The sequence below is a fragment of the Strongylocentrotus purpuratus genome, unplaced genomic scaffold (assembly GCF_000002235.5).
Source record: "Strongylocentrotus purpuratus isolate Spur 01 unplaced genomic scaffold, Spur_5.0 spur5_scaffold_20, whole genome shotgun sequence".
In the NCBI taxonomy this organism is placed as follows: domain Eukaryota; kingdom Metazoa; phylum Echinodermata; class Echinoidea; order Camarodonta; family Strongylocentrotidae; genus Strongylocentrotus; species Strongylocentrotus purpuratus.
The window spans coordinates 7,161,901-7,178,591 of NW_022145606.1; the positions used below are offsets into that span (position 1 = coordinate 7,161,901).

Genomic DNA, 16,691 nt, shown 5'->3' on the forward strand with positions numbered 1-16,691 from the left:
TCTCCGCAAGGTCGATGGTTTTTGTGCTCTGGTTTGAAAAGTAAATCTGTCTCCCTTTTTTCTTCTGATCGAACTCTATTGCTTGTGAGTCAGAAATGGTTTGATAATGGATGATTTATTGTTTATTTTTCCCTTGTCGCCGATTGCATTGGACTTTGCATGTCTCCGGTTCTGTTTGCGTTCGTTACAATGATACTATCCTCAAAGTCTACGAAGTAGTCTTCATGAACAGATGATATGGGTGACTGCTGGCACATCACATCAGAGAAGTACAGATCTGCATGTACACTGTACATGTGCAGCATGCAAGCTCTCCAAGTTTTATTGAAATTTTTTCTTTTGTTTTCTTTCTCTTTTAAAACTATTTTATGGAAAGCAGAACACATTGAATGAGACAGCAGAGAAATAGGAAGAAAAATATAATGCTCACTTTGATCCTCCTAATTAATATAAGATAAATGAACGATGATTGATACAACACTACATTGTACATTATTCCAATTTAAAACTAGATGGAATTTTGACTGCGCGCAGTTGAAAATGATGCCTCCGCCATAGAGCAATTTAAACAAGTTTGGAGTTTAAATCTCCAGTGGTTCTTGAGATATCATGATAACAATCTCAATGTATGGAATTTCATAAGTTGACCTCTGTGACCCTTGACCTTTGACCTACGTGCTCCAAAATCTAATCAGATTGTCTTCCTATGGTGATACACACTATCATTAAGTTTGAAGTTTAAATCTCCAGTGGTTCTTGAGATATTATGATAACAATCTCAATGTATGGAATTTCATAAGTTGACCTCTGTGACCCTTGACCTTTGACCTACGTGCTCCAAAATCTAATCAGATCGTCTTCCTATGGTGATACGTACATACCATCCTTAAGTTTGAAGTTTTTACATCTCCAGTGGTTCTTGAGATATCATGATAACAATCTCAATGTATGGAATTTCATAAGTTGACCTCTATGACCCTTGACCTTTGATCTACGTGCTCCAAAATGTAATCAGATTGTTTTCCTATAGTAATACACACTATCACTAAGTTTGAAGTTTAAATCTCCAGTGGTTCTTGAGATATCATGATAACAATCTCAATGTATGGAATTTCATAAGTTGACCTCTGTGACCCTTGACCTTTGACATACGTGCTCCGAATCTAATCAGATCGTCTTCCTATGGTGATACATACTATCCTTAAGTTTGAAGTTTAAATCTCAAATGGTTCTTGAGATATCGCGCTAACAAACTCAATACAAGGAATTTCATAAGTTGACCTCTGTGACCTGTGACCTTTGACCTACGTACTCCAAAATCTAATCAGATCGTCTTCCTATGGTGATAAATACTATTTCCGAGTCTTAAGTTTAAATCTTAAATGGTTCTTGAGATATTGTGATAACGGTCAAACGGGACGGACGTACAGACGGTACGACGTACGGACGGACAACCCGAAAACATGATGCCTGCGGCACCACCTTCGGTGGCGGAGGCATAAAAAAACAAATTACCGGTACTGTGATAATGGTTCAATCAATTTGTATGAATTCTGGTATTGCATTGACACCCTGTCCAAAAGAACTTTTGTGGACCACTCACCTTCTGACGATAAGACTTGACGCCCTACAATCCTGCTGCGTCAAAGGTCTTCTATCGATCGGACAGAATTTATGCAAGTTCAGTACGCTCCTAAGACAGCGCATACAGAACGTATGTCCACACATTGTATCCATAGGGTTAACAAGGGGCTGAAGGCATATATTACAGGTCAACTCCTCGTCCACGATGTCGCAGTAGTCGTAGACGTGGTTGTCGTGGAGCTGGTGGCGCTGTCCGCATGTCCTGCATAGGATGATGGGGTTGCGCGGGGCCGGGGCGGGGGTCGACGACTCCGTCATATTGTCTGGTTGGGCTTTACCGTTCTCGGATAGCTATGATAGTTTATGTGATAGTTTATAGTTTCTATGTTTTGAATTTCTAGTTTCCAAATTAGCAGGAATGAGATTTGAATCTCTCCATTTTGGCTATAAAAAGCTCCAAAGATGAAGAAAACAGGGAGAGCATGAAGGAATCAAACAACAGATCTCTATAAAGTAAAATATGTGCTGTCATATTAAATCCACATGTGTAGTGATTCCTTAATGTGTGTACAATACACTTTGATTTCCCCTCATGGAGAGAGAGGGGAAAAGGAAAAAAAAAAATTCTGGGTAAACGAGCAAATAAAGGTCACTTCAATGCAGCCTTTCCAACACTCGAGAAACACTTCAAAATGGATGGGCATCCGTCTTGTTGATCATCTCATGAATATTCATCAAAAAGAAATATTCATCATCATCAATCACTATGAATATTCATTATTCATGTCATGAATATTCAGCATTCACCGCTATAAATATTCACCATCCAACGGAAACGATCAAACGAGCGAGCATCCTCTTTCATGAATTCTCAATTCCCCTCCAAGCTCGAGGGTAACCCTTTGACATCCACAAACCAAATACACCATCTGCTTTCCACGTCGTATTTCCCGCTACGGCACTGACAGGGTTAAACAGCCCCCTCGCTAGACACCTACTCAGCTGATCCCATCTACTCACTTGATGTACATGTACATTAATTACAGCGATGTAGGAGCATCCAATATCTCTCTCCCTTTCTCTCTCCCTCAAGCAACCCTGAAGATGTTTGCCGATGAATTGGTATTTGAAGAACGGCGGCTTAAGGAGAAAGAAGGGGGCAGGTCGGAAGATGAGCGGATAAAAGAAGATTTCACACGGAGTGAAGGAATGGGTGATCCTATCATCTCATGACATCAGTTCATCTGGTAGCTGGCTTGGCAAGAAGTGAATCCTTCTAGGTTTTATGTCGTAGTTGACTGGATCGAACGTCTTCTTTGAGATGTTATGAGCAGGAGGAGTTGATAGATAGATGCAGAATGATGACGATGAGAAAAGGAATGCTTCGATGGAATGTGGTCTTTTGTTTCCAGAGGTGTGGTCTTCCTGATACATGTAACTCCTGCAAAATACGAAAATGAAGAAAGTGATTTAAAAGTGATCAATAAATGACAAAGATATTAAGCATACAGGTACTTATCTTTCTCTTCTAATGACAAACACTAGAATACAAAAGCAATCAAATATATACATGTATTTAAGAATGGCCTGATCAATGTCTTCCCTCCACAAAAGGTTTGTCTTATATATATACTGTACATGTACATGTACATGTACCATATTGAGTTTTATTGACACAATATTGTACAAGTACCGACCATATGCTGTAACATGTACCGTATGTGTTATTGTATTGTTATTGTATTATGAAAGATAATCTTGGGTGTTATTAGACTTTGGAATGGCAGACAAACAAGGTTTGGATAGAGTGAAGATCCAATGCCTTACAGTACACAAAGCAAACCTTAAACACAGGATAGTATGTCTTTTACAACAGTCTACAGAGTGATTCATACTATACATGGTACACATCATAAAATGATACATCACCCAGTATAATATAATATTACACAATAGGACTCCAACTGTATGTGCATTACAAGCGCCAGCTATACAGTATCATTATGAATGGTTCAATGAAAACAAAACAAGACAGTCCTTGCCTTTCCTTGTCATATTCTTACCCTTGCATTCTATCTGTGGGGGATGCGTACTATTGGGAGGAGGATTACATACATGTACATGTACATGTACAGTGTGCGTGTAATGATTGAATACTAGAAAAATATATAAAAGTGGACTGAATCTACACCAGTGTCCCCCCAGTCTACTGTAGCACCACGTACATGTAGCATGTACCGGTATCTGTATTGATGATACACTGGTAACGCTTCTATCTCAGCCAACACTCAGAGAGCACAGCATCGCCTGGGAGCGATTGCTGCTATTAGTGCTTTTCTTTTAGCCATTTGCAATCAGCGCCGGGTGTGATGTCAGTCAGTCAGTCAGTCAACAAATCAATGTTTACTAGCTCACTGCTGGTCACATGATCGGCATACAAGGATTGTAGATTGTATCTCATATAATGCACGCGATGGCTCAATGGTAGAGCAGTGGTCTTGTAACCGCGAGGTCCCAGGTTCGAAACCAAGTGGTCAATACGTTTAATAGTGCCCTTTGGTTAGGCATTATTAAATCCTTATTACCAAGTCCCTCAGAGAGGACTTAAAGCCTTCGGTCCCCCGTTTGCTTACTACAAGCATGTACATTGTACTCTGTATGCTTTCTTTTGTACAATTTTTCTTCAATTTTGTTTCGGGCAAAATGGGAAATGGACAACAAGCATATTATTAGGCTTACATCTGTGTAGAGTCTGGAACAAAAGATAGAAGGAAAATATACATGTAGTCTGAGTTAAAAATAGTCCAAAAACATATTTGCAGCACATGTTTACAAAGGTATTGATTATGCCACCATATCATAGCCCAATCCCAATGATCAATAATATGGTTAACTCTGCATAAGCAATAAATTCAATCAGTTGGGACCACAAACAATAGTTCCACTTTATAGATGCCAAATTCAACTTTATTAAAAAGAAGTGTCAATATTTATGTTTTGCATAGTGTGGTCCAAAACATCTTTATGACTTTTGGAGAATTTGACTTGTATGACTTTGATTTTATATGCAGAGATAACTTTATGATTGTAAAAATTGTACACATCTGCATACGGTATGGACTACTGTACATACATGTAGGTATGCAAAGTGTTTGATCTGCCATTATAATGCAACCTTATAGTACTTATACACAAAACACCTGATCAAGCATACATAAAGTGCATTAAAATGGAGCAGGTTCATCCTCTACGATCAGCTAGCTACATGTACATGTACATGTACTAAGGAGAGAGATATAAATAGTGCATCATTTGCAGCTTGGGTTCACAGAGACATTAAACAATGAACATCCTCACACTGTATGCCTCCCAAGGGGCTCTCACTCTCCCACTTATAAAATGTCATCAAGGGCAGGACTCCACACAAACTTCACTTGGGAGAGCTACATGTACATACGTGTACATGTACTGTAGGGTGTATTTGAGGGATTCAAGGGCCAGGCAATATTTACCAAAATATTAAAACTCTTGGTTACCTGGCTTGTACAGATCTATACAATGTGTACATGTACTAGATTAGACGTGTAAACTGAACATGCACGGTACATGAACTGACAGTACCTATCCACAATAACAAAATGAACAGTTTGGTAAGATGCTAATTCTTCAGATTTTCATTCAAAACGGTGCTCAAATAGTTGTCTTGCTAATTTGATGTTTCGTTATACTTCTTTATACTTTACGCTCCTGACGACCGAGATATACATGTAAATATATGTCCTATGGGAACTCAGTGTATATGCTCTGGCTCCTAAGTTCCTATGGGGTAAATATTTATTCAGATGGTCATATCTCAGCCAATACTTCGACAATTGGACATTATTTGTGATGTTCTTTCAGAAAATGAAGAAAAAATTGAGAAATTCTAAGAATAGATTTTTATGACGTCACAGCTTCAGTACTCTATACGTAGTTGCATGCATTCCTAGATCAATTAAACTTGACAGACTACTGGGTGGCCCTACCATATCATCCACTCAACCAGCAAGACACACATTCCATTGCACTCAACATACAAAGTAATCTAGAGATTAAAAAACATTCTGAACTTGTGATATCTCCTGAAAACAAAAACAATAATTTTGATGGTTTGTCTGTACAGCAGCCAGGAGATCCGAGGTCCTGAGGACATTATTAAAGTCCTCTCTAATAAAGATTAAAGCCTTAAATACCAAAAGGCAATAGCGCATCAACTTGGTTTTGAACCCTGGACCTCAGAGTTACGAGACCACTGCTCTACCACTTAAAGCCGTTGCGCGTCTTTTTGATCAACAATGCAATTGCTTTCATATCACTGAAAAAGCTGCCCCCTCCGGCCCTTCTCCTTCCCAATATTCAATGTTTAATAGACACGACTGTTTTCAGGCAAGACTCTTGATCAATCAATTTTCGCAAGTGAACGTGTCCAGCAATATTTTAGAGCCAGACCTGGTCTATCGTTGATTTGCTCGGAAGCTCAATCTGCTCATTTCATTTGAAGTTTTGCTCAGCATTCAAGAGAATCAGTTCCTCTGCTTTTTTTCATTTGACAGATTAAATTCACTCTGGAATAATTGTCCATTTTGGGGTTGTACATTTTGGTCAAACTTTCTTGTGTCATTTGGATCAGGGACTTGATAGACAGTCCCTGTTTGGATATTGCAAAACATCTGCACAAAGGGGGTGCATGTAGAGGCAAATTGATTTCAAGTTTCTGGTCCCAAACTGCTTTCAATTTACTTGCCTTCCTTCTTTTTTCTTCTCTCTCTCTCTCTCTTCCTCTCTCTAGCTAAAAAAGTACATGTATCTTGTGATCTTTAGTATTTAGACTGCCACATTTGGTTTAAATACTCCCCAAAATGAACAACCCATCAAGAACAATCTGCAAAAACATCAACATTAAAGAGTACCGGTAGTCAAAGTGAAATTGGAATTTTTTTCATCTTTTGTGGGTTACTGAAAAATGAAATTATGTGTAACTTATTTTGAATTTTAACCTCATGGATATGCATGTGTATAAAAAAATAAATGTCCATTACTCACATTGATAAATGACCACCAGTAAACAAAAAACAAGCAAACAAACAAAAGAACACAATAATTAAAGCTTATCTGCCATCTAGTTTACAGGAGGGATTAGACTGCCCTGCAAGGTCACTAGACAGGTGGTTATCTCATGAACTCAGCTCTCAGTTAACATAAGAAAAAGAGGATCATGGGGGACCAATGGTCACCGATTAGGCATTGTTTGTTACATGTATATAGAGGGCGCAAGTAGCTACAAATAGTGCAGTGGGCCTTTAAATGTTATAGCATAAATGTATGTACAGCATTAAAGATACTCAATACAATGAATGCATACATGTATGCTTACATTTGAAAATCAGAAATCTGTACAAATTATGCTATTTTCAAAAAAAAGAGGAACAATCCTAACTCTCCTATTCAATACTACAGACAAATTTGTACAGGAAGAGGAACACCTGCATTAAAATGATAATTATCTTCTCCCAAAAAGAGGAATGTTCCTCTTTAATCTGAACAGTTGGCATGTACGTGAATGTATACAGAATGTACATGTATACAAAACTAATGTGACAGCATTCACTTTCCATTGCTCTTATCCAGGGATGTCCTTTGTCCAGCTGAGATTCAGAGCCATTTATCCAAGGAAACAAAACAAAACAAAACCCCTTGATAAGATTCAAATGTCTTAGAAACGGAGGTGATTACTGTAGATCAGGAAACCACACAGTGCATTGTGTGGTTTGCATTGTATTTGTATGGACTTTTTTTTTGTACAGTACTGGTACTTGTAGTCATGTTTTATAGTGAACAACTAAATTAACTTTTGTAAATGTGATGTTATAGTGTGCGTTTTTTGTAACTCTGGAATAAAAGGTGGACTAGTCAAGTTATGGCCCCTTTTCTCCTCTTTTAAATAATTTAGATGAAAGCTTTGATGTCACATTCTTGACGGTCTTGAAAAGCGCTAAAGAACTACGGTAGCTATTATTATTATTATTATTAGAAACAAACAACTGTATACACTTTATTGGGACCAATTTTCCACATTTTTAAAACAAATTACAAAACTTGGTAAGGGTGTGAACAATTTAGCTGAGAGCTCATGGAAAGGTTGGGTCTGGAAGAAACTATGGTGGAAATGGTAAAGAGAAGTGGATAGAGATGGATGGGTCATGTGTTGAGAAGGGAAGATGATGAACCAGTGAATGAGAGTGGGATCTGGAAGTGGATGGCATACAAGGGAAAGAAATTAAGCCAAATCTTTCATGGAAAGATATGGTGAAGAAAGAAAGCAGTATTTAAAAGGTCGGTCTAACATTCTAAAGATTATTTCTATTTATTTTCCACAGTGCTGCACATCAAAAGCTCTGCTGCATGACATCAGGGACTTCCCCTCAATGTATTGCATACAACAATAGCAGGAGTCCTGGATCAATGATGCATGAATGAACACATTCTATAGATCGGCTTCCAAAACCAGATACATGTATATCCCATAACAATACAATGGTAACAAAAGATTTATTATTGTACAGCGTTGATGTCTGGAGGTCCCCATGATCATCAAACATGTTGGTACTAGTCCATCCTGTCTAGACTGTTTCTGTGTTACAGCATGCCCAGTCAGCTGAGAAAATAGTGGACCCTCAATGTTCCAGTGTTTTCGGAGATCGCGTGATAAAGTCTTCTCGCTCTGTGTAGGATGTTTAATAGGGAGGGGAAAAGTGATGGTTGAACCCAAAAAATTATGTAAAAATGGACTGAATCTGGAGACCTACACTGTACAGTGCATGATTGTTCAAGTTCCAAGTTCTAAAATGTTTATGTGTTACAGTTGGACAATAGTATTTAATGCAAAAGGGCTACGGTAATACATGCACTTGGAAGTTGGAATCATCAGGTTGGGTGGTTGCGTTACTCGACCCTTTGTGAAAACATGCCCCTTTATTCCCGAAATGTCAGGGGTAATGTTTGTGAAATAAACCCTTTCATCTAAAAATTGTCTGCTCCAATTAAATTTACAAAAAGTTACAATCTACAGTGTACAAAAGTTTGCATAACCTTCTGCCTTCGTTTCACAAAAGGTCGTTTCTAAAGGGCGACCAGCAGACCATGCAAAAAAACTATTCATTTTAAAACACAAACAAATAATGTATATTAGTATGATAAGTACGAAATAGCAAGGCATTGGAAAGATGTGATGTACATGTATACATGTACATTGTACATGTATGTATAGTACCGGTAGGTCTAGATCAGGCCTTCTCAACTAGTTTATGAGAAGTGCCAAAACGAAAAGAATTTGTAGTTGAAGTGCCACCCTGTATGGTTGACTGTTCTGCGAGGGAGCGTAGCAACTGAGCCAAAAATGGGTGGGTTCCAGGGGTGAAGCCCTAACGGGGGTAGCAGGGGTCGGTGCCCCTGAAGATGGTGGAATTAGGGCTTTCAAAAGGCCCAAATGGGGCATTTCTAACACTATTTCATTCCACAATATAATCAATCATATTAATTTCATATTGATGTGAAAAAACAGTACAATTCCTGGGTACAATTACACTGGAGGTATATTTATATGTAGTTTTTTGTGTGCAATAAACACGGGAAATGTAAAAATAAAATGAAAATCAAACAGACAAAAACAAGATGTTTCCAGAGATTGGCAATGTTAAAGTTGGTATCCCATCGTAAGCTTATTTGTTGTTCAGACCTTATAGTTTAGAATCGTATAAAATGGTAAAAAACGATAAATTCCTCTTTCTCACTGTTTGTTAAGCAGGCATTTTGGGCTCAAATTCAACTGCAACTTTTTGATTTAGCTGAGTATTTAATTCTAAAATATATATTTTCTTTCTTTCTGTTTTTTGTTTTGTTGTTGCAACAGTGGCGCGCCACTCCCACTGACCGCAAGCGCCACAAGTGGCGCGCACGCCGCCAGTTGAGAAGGCCTGGTCTAGATGTATGCACAGGTGTACATGTACATGTACATGTACATTGTAGTTTGTTTGATATACACTGTAGCTTGCATACTGTCAGGCACATTTTTATACAGGTCCATACAGAGAAGAAATCTCAATTACATGTAGGTTGAGAATACATAATGTATGTGCTACCCAGTATAATATGAGAGTACATGTACATGTACATGTATGTAAATGTATTTCATTCATTCATTCAATCTTAAATAGATAAATAAATAAACATACATGTAATAAATATACTGATAAACAAATAAATAAGTATGATAAATAAATACACCTAAAGTTCCTAAACAAATAAATAAATACATATATACATGTAAACAAAATATTTAAAAATTATGAATAAATGTACACGTACATGTATGTACAATTGTACTTTGTATGTACATTGTACATTTTATGTGTAAATTGAAAAAAATCTTACAAAAAAATTAATAAACAAAACTAAAACATGACAAATCCAAACGGTGTGAATCACATACTGTACATGTACTGTCTGCATCAAATAAAAGACATTCATGCTCTACAACGGATGACAAATACGCCTCGCTGGAAGGCAAATAGCTCATTCTCTTGAAATAACTTTGGGAAAAAATCTCCCTGATTCAATCTCGTCTTTCCAATTAGACATTAAACGGGATATTTCTTTACTGGCGGGCTGGCGACATTGGGCAGACAGACAAATTGATTGCGACTCTGCACACAACATAAATCATTTTGAAGATGAACGAGACTGTTGGCTTTCTGTAATTCACGCCGAGATTGTAGAAAAGTGGGTAAAATCAATTCAATGCGCAAATGGATGTTGTTTTTCATGTGCAGCTCCCCCCCCCCCCCCCCCCCTCTCTCTCTCTCTCTCTCTCGATCTCTGTTTTTCATTTTCTCACGCTCCTCAACAATATTTCCACTTTCTCTTCATCTCATTTTCTCATTTTTCTCTTTAGTACTCTCACTCCCTCTCCCTCACCCTCTCCCTCTCCCTCCCTTCCCCCCCCCCCTCTCTCTCTCTCTCTCCATATAAATACATTGTACATGTATCTCTCTTTTAGTCTTTTGCACTCCAATAAGTATAAGAAAAAGGAGAATGGAGAATGAAACAAAACTAATAATTATAATAAATTTATAAAATATTTAAAATGTTTCATCTCTCCAAGCAATACAGATTTGTGTACGTACAGGTTGTACATATGGGCTATTGCCTTGCAGTCCAATCCATATACGGTACACTGTTCATGTACAAAATGTAGACAAGACAAAACTCAAGAGGAAAACAAAGCATAATAGATGCAGTACATGTACTTGAATGCTAAATTCATAATTAATAATGCATACAGTCTACGCTGTACTCTACAATATATCAGGAAGGAAAAATCACCTCCCGGTAAATTGATATTCTTCAAGTTCAGCATTGATTTCATTATGTCACTTAACATGAACATACATCAATGTACAGCAAGTCGGCAACAAAAGACATTTGACATGACTCATAGTCTAATCACCTAATGCACTCCCAAAATAATGAATGTATATTTGACAGCAAATGAATTTCATGATTAAGATCACAAGGGTGTGTCACCATGCACATGCTTTTGATCAGAGCGTATATTATCGGAAGAAGACACAAAGGCAAAAGTTGAAGAGCAGGGAGACGCGTAGAGGAAAAGGACTTTTATTATTACCTGTAGGATTAGAAAATACTGTACATGTACATTGTACTTTCACCAACACAAATTATCGTCATTATTATCTTCATCATTGATTTGTTGTCATCCTCATTACTATCATTTTAAAGATAATAACAATTATCCTTTATAGTAGTAGTACAATATTATTATTAATCCTATCATTATTATTATCGTCATCGTAATCCTAATCATCGTCGTCGTTGGCGTCGTCGCCCCCCCCCCCCCCCCCTCATCATCATCATCATCATCATCATCATCATCATCATCATCATCATCATCGTCATCATCACATTATTATCATTAATGTTGTTGTTACATAATTGTAAAATGCATACACATGTAGGCCTACATGTAAATGCTTGGTCCAGGGAATGGATCCAGGTCACAGCAATTGCCATAATGTACACTGTAGTGTACATGTATGTACAGACTCAATCATAATACCATCTTACTTTTAATATTCACCATCTGTTTCAGTTTTCAGTTTTCACCCTCATCCCCATTATTATCCTTGCCATCTTACTCTAAATTATCATCAAGTGACTACAGAGTACAGATTTAAGTGTTTATCACCAATAATCTTTAGTTTCCCTTATTAGTGAAACTTGCTTTCGATTTGTCTATTTCAAAAAAAAGGGGGAAATGACATAAAACTGTCCTGATGATAGAAAAATACAAATTAAAGAACAATTACATGCCAAATTAAGACACTTTTAAGATTATTTGGTAATTATAGAGCTGTTATGAATCTCTTGAGGGAGAGCATTCTACAGTGGAGACTGGGGACCCTGCATGAACAAAGGTTTTCTCTTCCCCCCCCCCCCCCTATTCTTCAATATCTTTATCAAAATCATCATTACCTCAACTAGGATACACAATCATAATCATTGTCACTATCATAATCACTATGACAGCCTTCTTTACTTAGTGTCAATTCTTTGCTATCATCACTTTAACTGCACCATCACCATCACCACCATTGCTCTCACCATCCTCATCACCATCATCCTCACCATCATCATCATCATCATCATCATCAATATCATTATCATCATCATCATCATCATCATCATCAATATCATTATCATCATCATCATCATCACCATCCTCCTCATCACCATTATCACCATCATCATCATCGTCGTCATCATCACCATCATCAGCATCATCATCATCATCATCGTCATCATCATCATCATCATCATCATCATCATCCTCATGATCATCACCACCATCCTCATCATCATCATCGTCGTCGTCATCATCATCATCACAATCATCATCCTCACCATCCTCATCACCATCATCATCATCATCACCATCCTCATCACCATCATCATCATCACCATCCTCATCATCATCATCATCAATATCATTATCATCATCATCGTCACCATCATCACCATCATCACCATCCTCCTCATCACCAATATCACCATCATCGTCTTCATCATCATCACCATCATCACCATCATCATCGTCATCATCATCATCTTCCTCATGATCATCACCACCATCCTCATCATCATCATCGTCGTCATCATCATCATCATCACCACCATCACCATCATCATCATGATCACAATCATCATCGTCACCATCATCATCACCATCATCACCATTATCATCATCATCATCACCAACACCACCACCATCATCATCATCATCATCATCATCATCCTCATCATCATCATCATCATCATCAACTTCATCATCATCACCAGTACAGTAGGGGCGCTGGTCTGAGAATAAGCGTCGTCTGCATAAAACAAGGATCGTCTTCGTAAACGAGGATCGTCTATGGGACCGATGCGTCCTAAAACATAACGATCATCCTCATTTTCGCAGACGTTTCATATTTTTGATCGGGGCGTTGGCGATGCGATAAACAAATTCCGCAATGATTTTATTGATGCATTTTACATCGACTTTGTACAGAAACTTTTAAATTATAAAGCGATAAATCCTTGGAAAGATGGACAAACCATGAAATTAGATGGAGAACAAAGGTTATTTTCTTACGCGGAATCCATTTTTCCCATCACCAGGATCACCATCATCTGTCATTCACGTTGTCATCATCATCATCATCATCAACATCATCACTGCACTCAACGGAAGAAGAAGTATCTTCTTGTTTATCAGATCACAACTTTTGCGATCACGTCACATCACTGCACTGTTGCCAGTCATAAACGATCGCTGTAGGCCTAATGAAATAACAATGAATCATTGACCGACATGTCTCTATTCTACTTCTACAGTGCACATTAAATATAACCACAACAACCTCATTCCTTCAATATATAATAAGAGAGTAAACTTACCAGTTTTACAGCTTGATTCTACGGGAAATCATTTACATCAGGTGATGAAATTGAGCAGTAATTCCTCTGGTAAAATAAGGTTCCTGACTTCGAACACGACAGCTGTATTATGGAAACGTAAACTGTACTTGAATCGAATACTGTGACTGGTGTTTAACACATTGCAATCGCTCAACATAGCTCTAATCCCTATGGAATTTGCGTATTGATCTACCGGCGAGAAAAGGAAGATGGGTCCATTACCAGTCTGAATTGTCTTGCCCTTCAACACTAGAGGGAGACAACCAAATCTTCGAACTCCGTCGCAATCGTTTTTTGGTGTGTTTTGGGGGCAATTTTTGGCGTTCCAGAATAATCAATAGAGCCCCGACAATTCATCAATGTGGTCATTATTTTTTTTTTTTTTTTCGGGGGGGGGGGGGGGGGGGGAATGAAAAAATTATTTTCCAATTATAGACATGCTTTGAAGGATGAGACTTTATCTGTTGCTTTCATCTCCTCTCTCTCCTTTCAACCGCTCACTACTAAAGCCCCTCATCGATCCCTCATCCTGCGCGGCTTACTTTTCTCTCTCTCTCGATCTCTTTCGATTTATCTCTCCTTTGTTTTTCTTTTATTGTTCTTTCGTTTACTACTTTTTCGTCAAATTTGTCAAATAACTGACATATATTAAAAACTTTAATATATCATCGCTTTGGAAATAATAATGTTTTCTTGAGTTTTTGTCAAATGTTCGCTGTTTTATTTTATTTTTTTGTATTGATGTTGTATTGCCCTTTAGGTGCCAAAACATCCCCCCCCCCCCCCCCACTCAGAGAACAGACGGACCCCATGCGTGTTACCAAAATGTTTGGTAAAAGGGTACTTTTCGTGAGACAAAGTCCGGCCCGAGAATTGTAAAAACTTGAAGGGGTGTTTTAACTTTTCACCCGGAGATTTCTTTAAAGGGGGTGTTTTATGTTATTGTTCTCTCTCATCTCTTTGGACTCCTGAGAAATTATTCCGAATTTAGGGGGGGGGGGGTACATTGAGCATTTTTCATGAATTAGGGGGGTCTCCAAGGCAGGAAAAGCCAGTGAAAAGCCCGCGAAAGCCGGGGGTTCGGAAATGTTGGCAGTCCTCAGATAGGGGGTGCTTTCAAAAAGAGGGAACAAGCATTATGCGTACCCTACGTCGGTCGGAAATCTTGTTTCACTTTTTGTTTACTTTTTGTCTTCTTTCTTCCTCTTTGAGCTGATATTTTTCAGTTTTAATGCTTTTTTCTTATAAAGCCGACCGTAGATTTCAAGATTTTATGGTCGGTCGCAAGGGCACTACAATTTTTTTGTTTTTTGTTTGTTTTGTAAAGGCCTTATCAGTGGTCTAGCTACCGGCGCACATCAGGGCACGTGCCCCCCCCCCCCCCCCCCCCCCAAAAAAAAAAAAATGAGAGAGAGAGAGAGAGGGGGAAGGGGGGGCAGGAGAGATGAAGGAAATGAGGTGAAAAAGAACGTGAGATAATATGACGGGACAGATTGCTCGAACACGCTCTGAAAGATTCGAATATGGTAATCCGTATCGTGGGAACAACATGATTAAATTGAACATTTTTTGAAAAGGGGTTTCACGATTTTCTATTTTTTTTTCCGTGGCAGGGATCGAACACCCAATCCTCCAGCAAAATACAGTCACGTTGATATTCCATGTAACTTCAAAGAAGAAGAAGAAGAAGAAGAAGAAGAAGAAGAAGAAGAAGAAGAAGAAGAAGAAGAAGAAGAAGAAGAAGAAGAAGAAGAAGAAGAGAAGGAGAAGAAGAACAAGAAGAAAACAAATGAGGAGGAGAGGAAGATCTTGAAAAGAGGAAGAAGAGGAAAGGAAAGGAAAAGGAAGAACTAAAACGATATTCTAGGCAAAAGTTATTTGAAATAATATCAGTGCCTGAGATATAGGCAAGCTGTGAACGAGAGAAAGGGATATTTTGAAGAAAGTCGAGTTTTGTAAGCTTTATCATGACAAGTGGGGCGAAGGGGCGGCGTGTTCCAAAAATTTGATAGGAATATAGTGGACCTATAGGTCTACCTAATTACCTCAGACAGTTTTCCTCACTGAATAACTACTTGCACTTTCAATTCAGTTCAGTATCCGAAGCTATATGACTAATATCAGTGGCGGTTCCAGAGGGAGGTGGGGGCCCTGGCCTCCACCCCTGGGGAAAAAAACGTGTAAAAACACGTTAGATTTACTCTTTTTTTTAGGGGGGGGGGGGGGGGGGGGGGGGGGAGAATAGCAACTGAGCGAATTATCGGCCGGCTATTTCGCCGCTAAATATTTTCTCACGAATTGGGCCACCTCCCCTGCCGCCGACTGCATCCGCCCTTGACTAATATCGAAGAGGAGATTGCAGTGGGCTACGGCATGTTGCTGGCCCAAGTATGATTGATGGAGAAACTCTGCAAAGGGAACAAAATTAAAAACTACCGATGACAATATTAATTGTTGCGATCATATTTAGCAGGACCTTTGTGTTTTTGATCCTTTTTACTCCAATTGTATAGCGGTCACTCGATTTGTTTCATATTTATATTTTAAAGTTATTATTTCATTGTATTTATTCGTTTATTCATATATTTATTTATTTATTATTTGTTTATCAGAATTTATTTATTTATCTATATATTCATTCATTTATTTGCTTATTTGATCATTTAATTTAATAATGTAATCATAATATTATGTTATTCATTTTCTATTGGGGTAGGTGAAGGTTTTTTTCCTGAGGGAAATTTACATTAATGTTGAGTGTCCGAGTCCATTAAATAAGATTTTTTTTAAAGAGGTGCAATTTTGTTGCGTATGAAACTTGCCATTCGAAATTTCTGACTGAGTTGCATAATAATATTTTATGCTTGAATATAATTGTTGTCTATATAAAACTTTACTATCGTAGGCCTACCCATAGAGCTATAATCTCAGTCTTTCCTAGAAACTTGGAAAGGTCTTTTATGAGAATCTAAGTTGAGATTAATCCCTCAGTCATTATCGGTCTAGCCCCATCTACGATAGATATCATG

The 16,691-nt window shown here is 38.1% G+C and overlaps 1 protein-coding gene across 2 annotated transcripts in view; it reads right to left on the bottom strand.

Moving 5' to 3' along the window:
• LOC755085 (E3 ubiquitin-protein ligase LNX) overlaps positions 1-13,773 on the bottom strand; it is a 42,167-nt gene extending 28,394 nt beyond the window's left edge. The window contains exons 1-2 of one of the 2 annotated variants that reach the window (XM_030992683.1): positions 13,642-13,772; positions 1,604-3,025 (exon numbers count right to left, since the gene is read on the bottom strand). In XM_030992683.1, coding sequence (XP_030848543.1) covers positions 1,604-1,902 — 299 coding nt within the window. In that variant the 5' untranslated portion in view covers positions 1,903-3,025; positions 13,642-13,772. Of the gene's footprint in view, positions 1-1,603; positions 3,026-13,641 lie in introns of both variants that reach the window. The other variant, XM_030992684.1, reaches the window with a different exon arrangement.
• Positions 13,774-16,691: the final 2,918 nt, after the last annotated feature.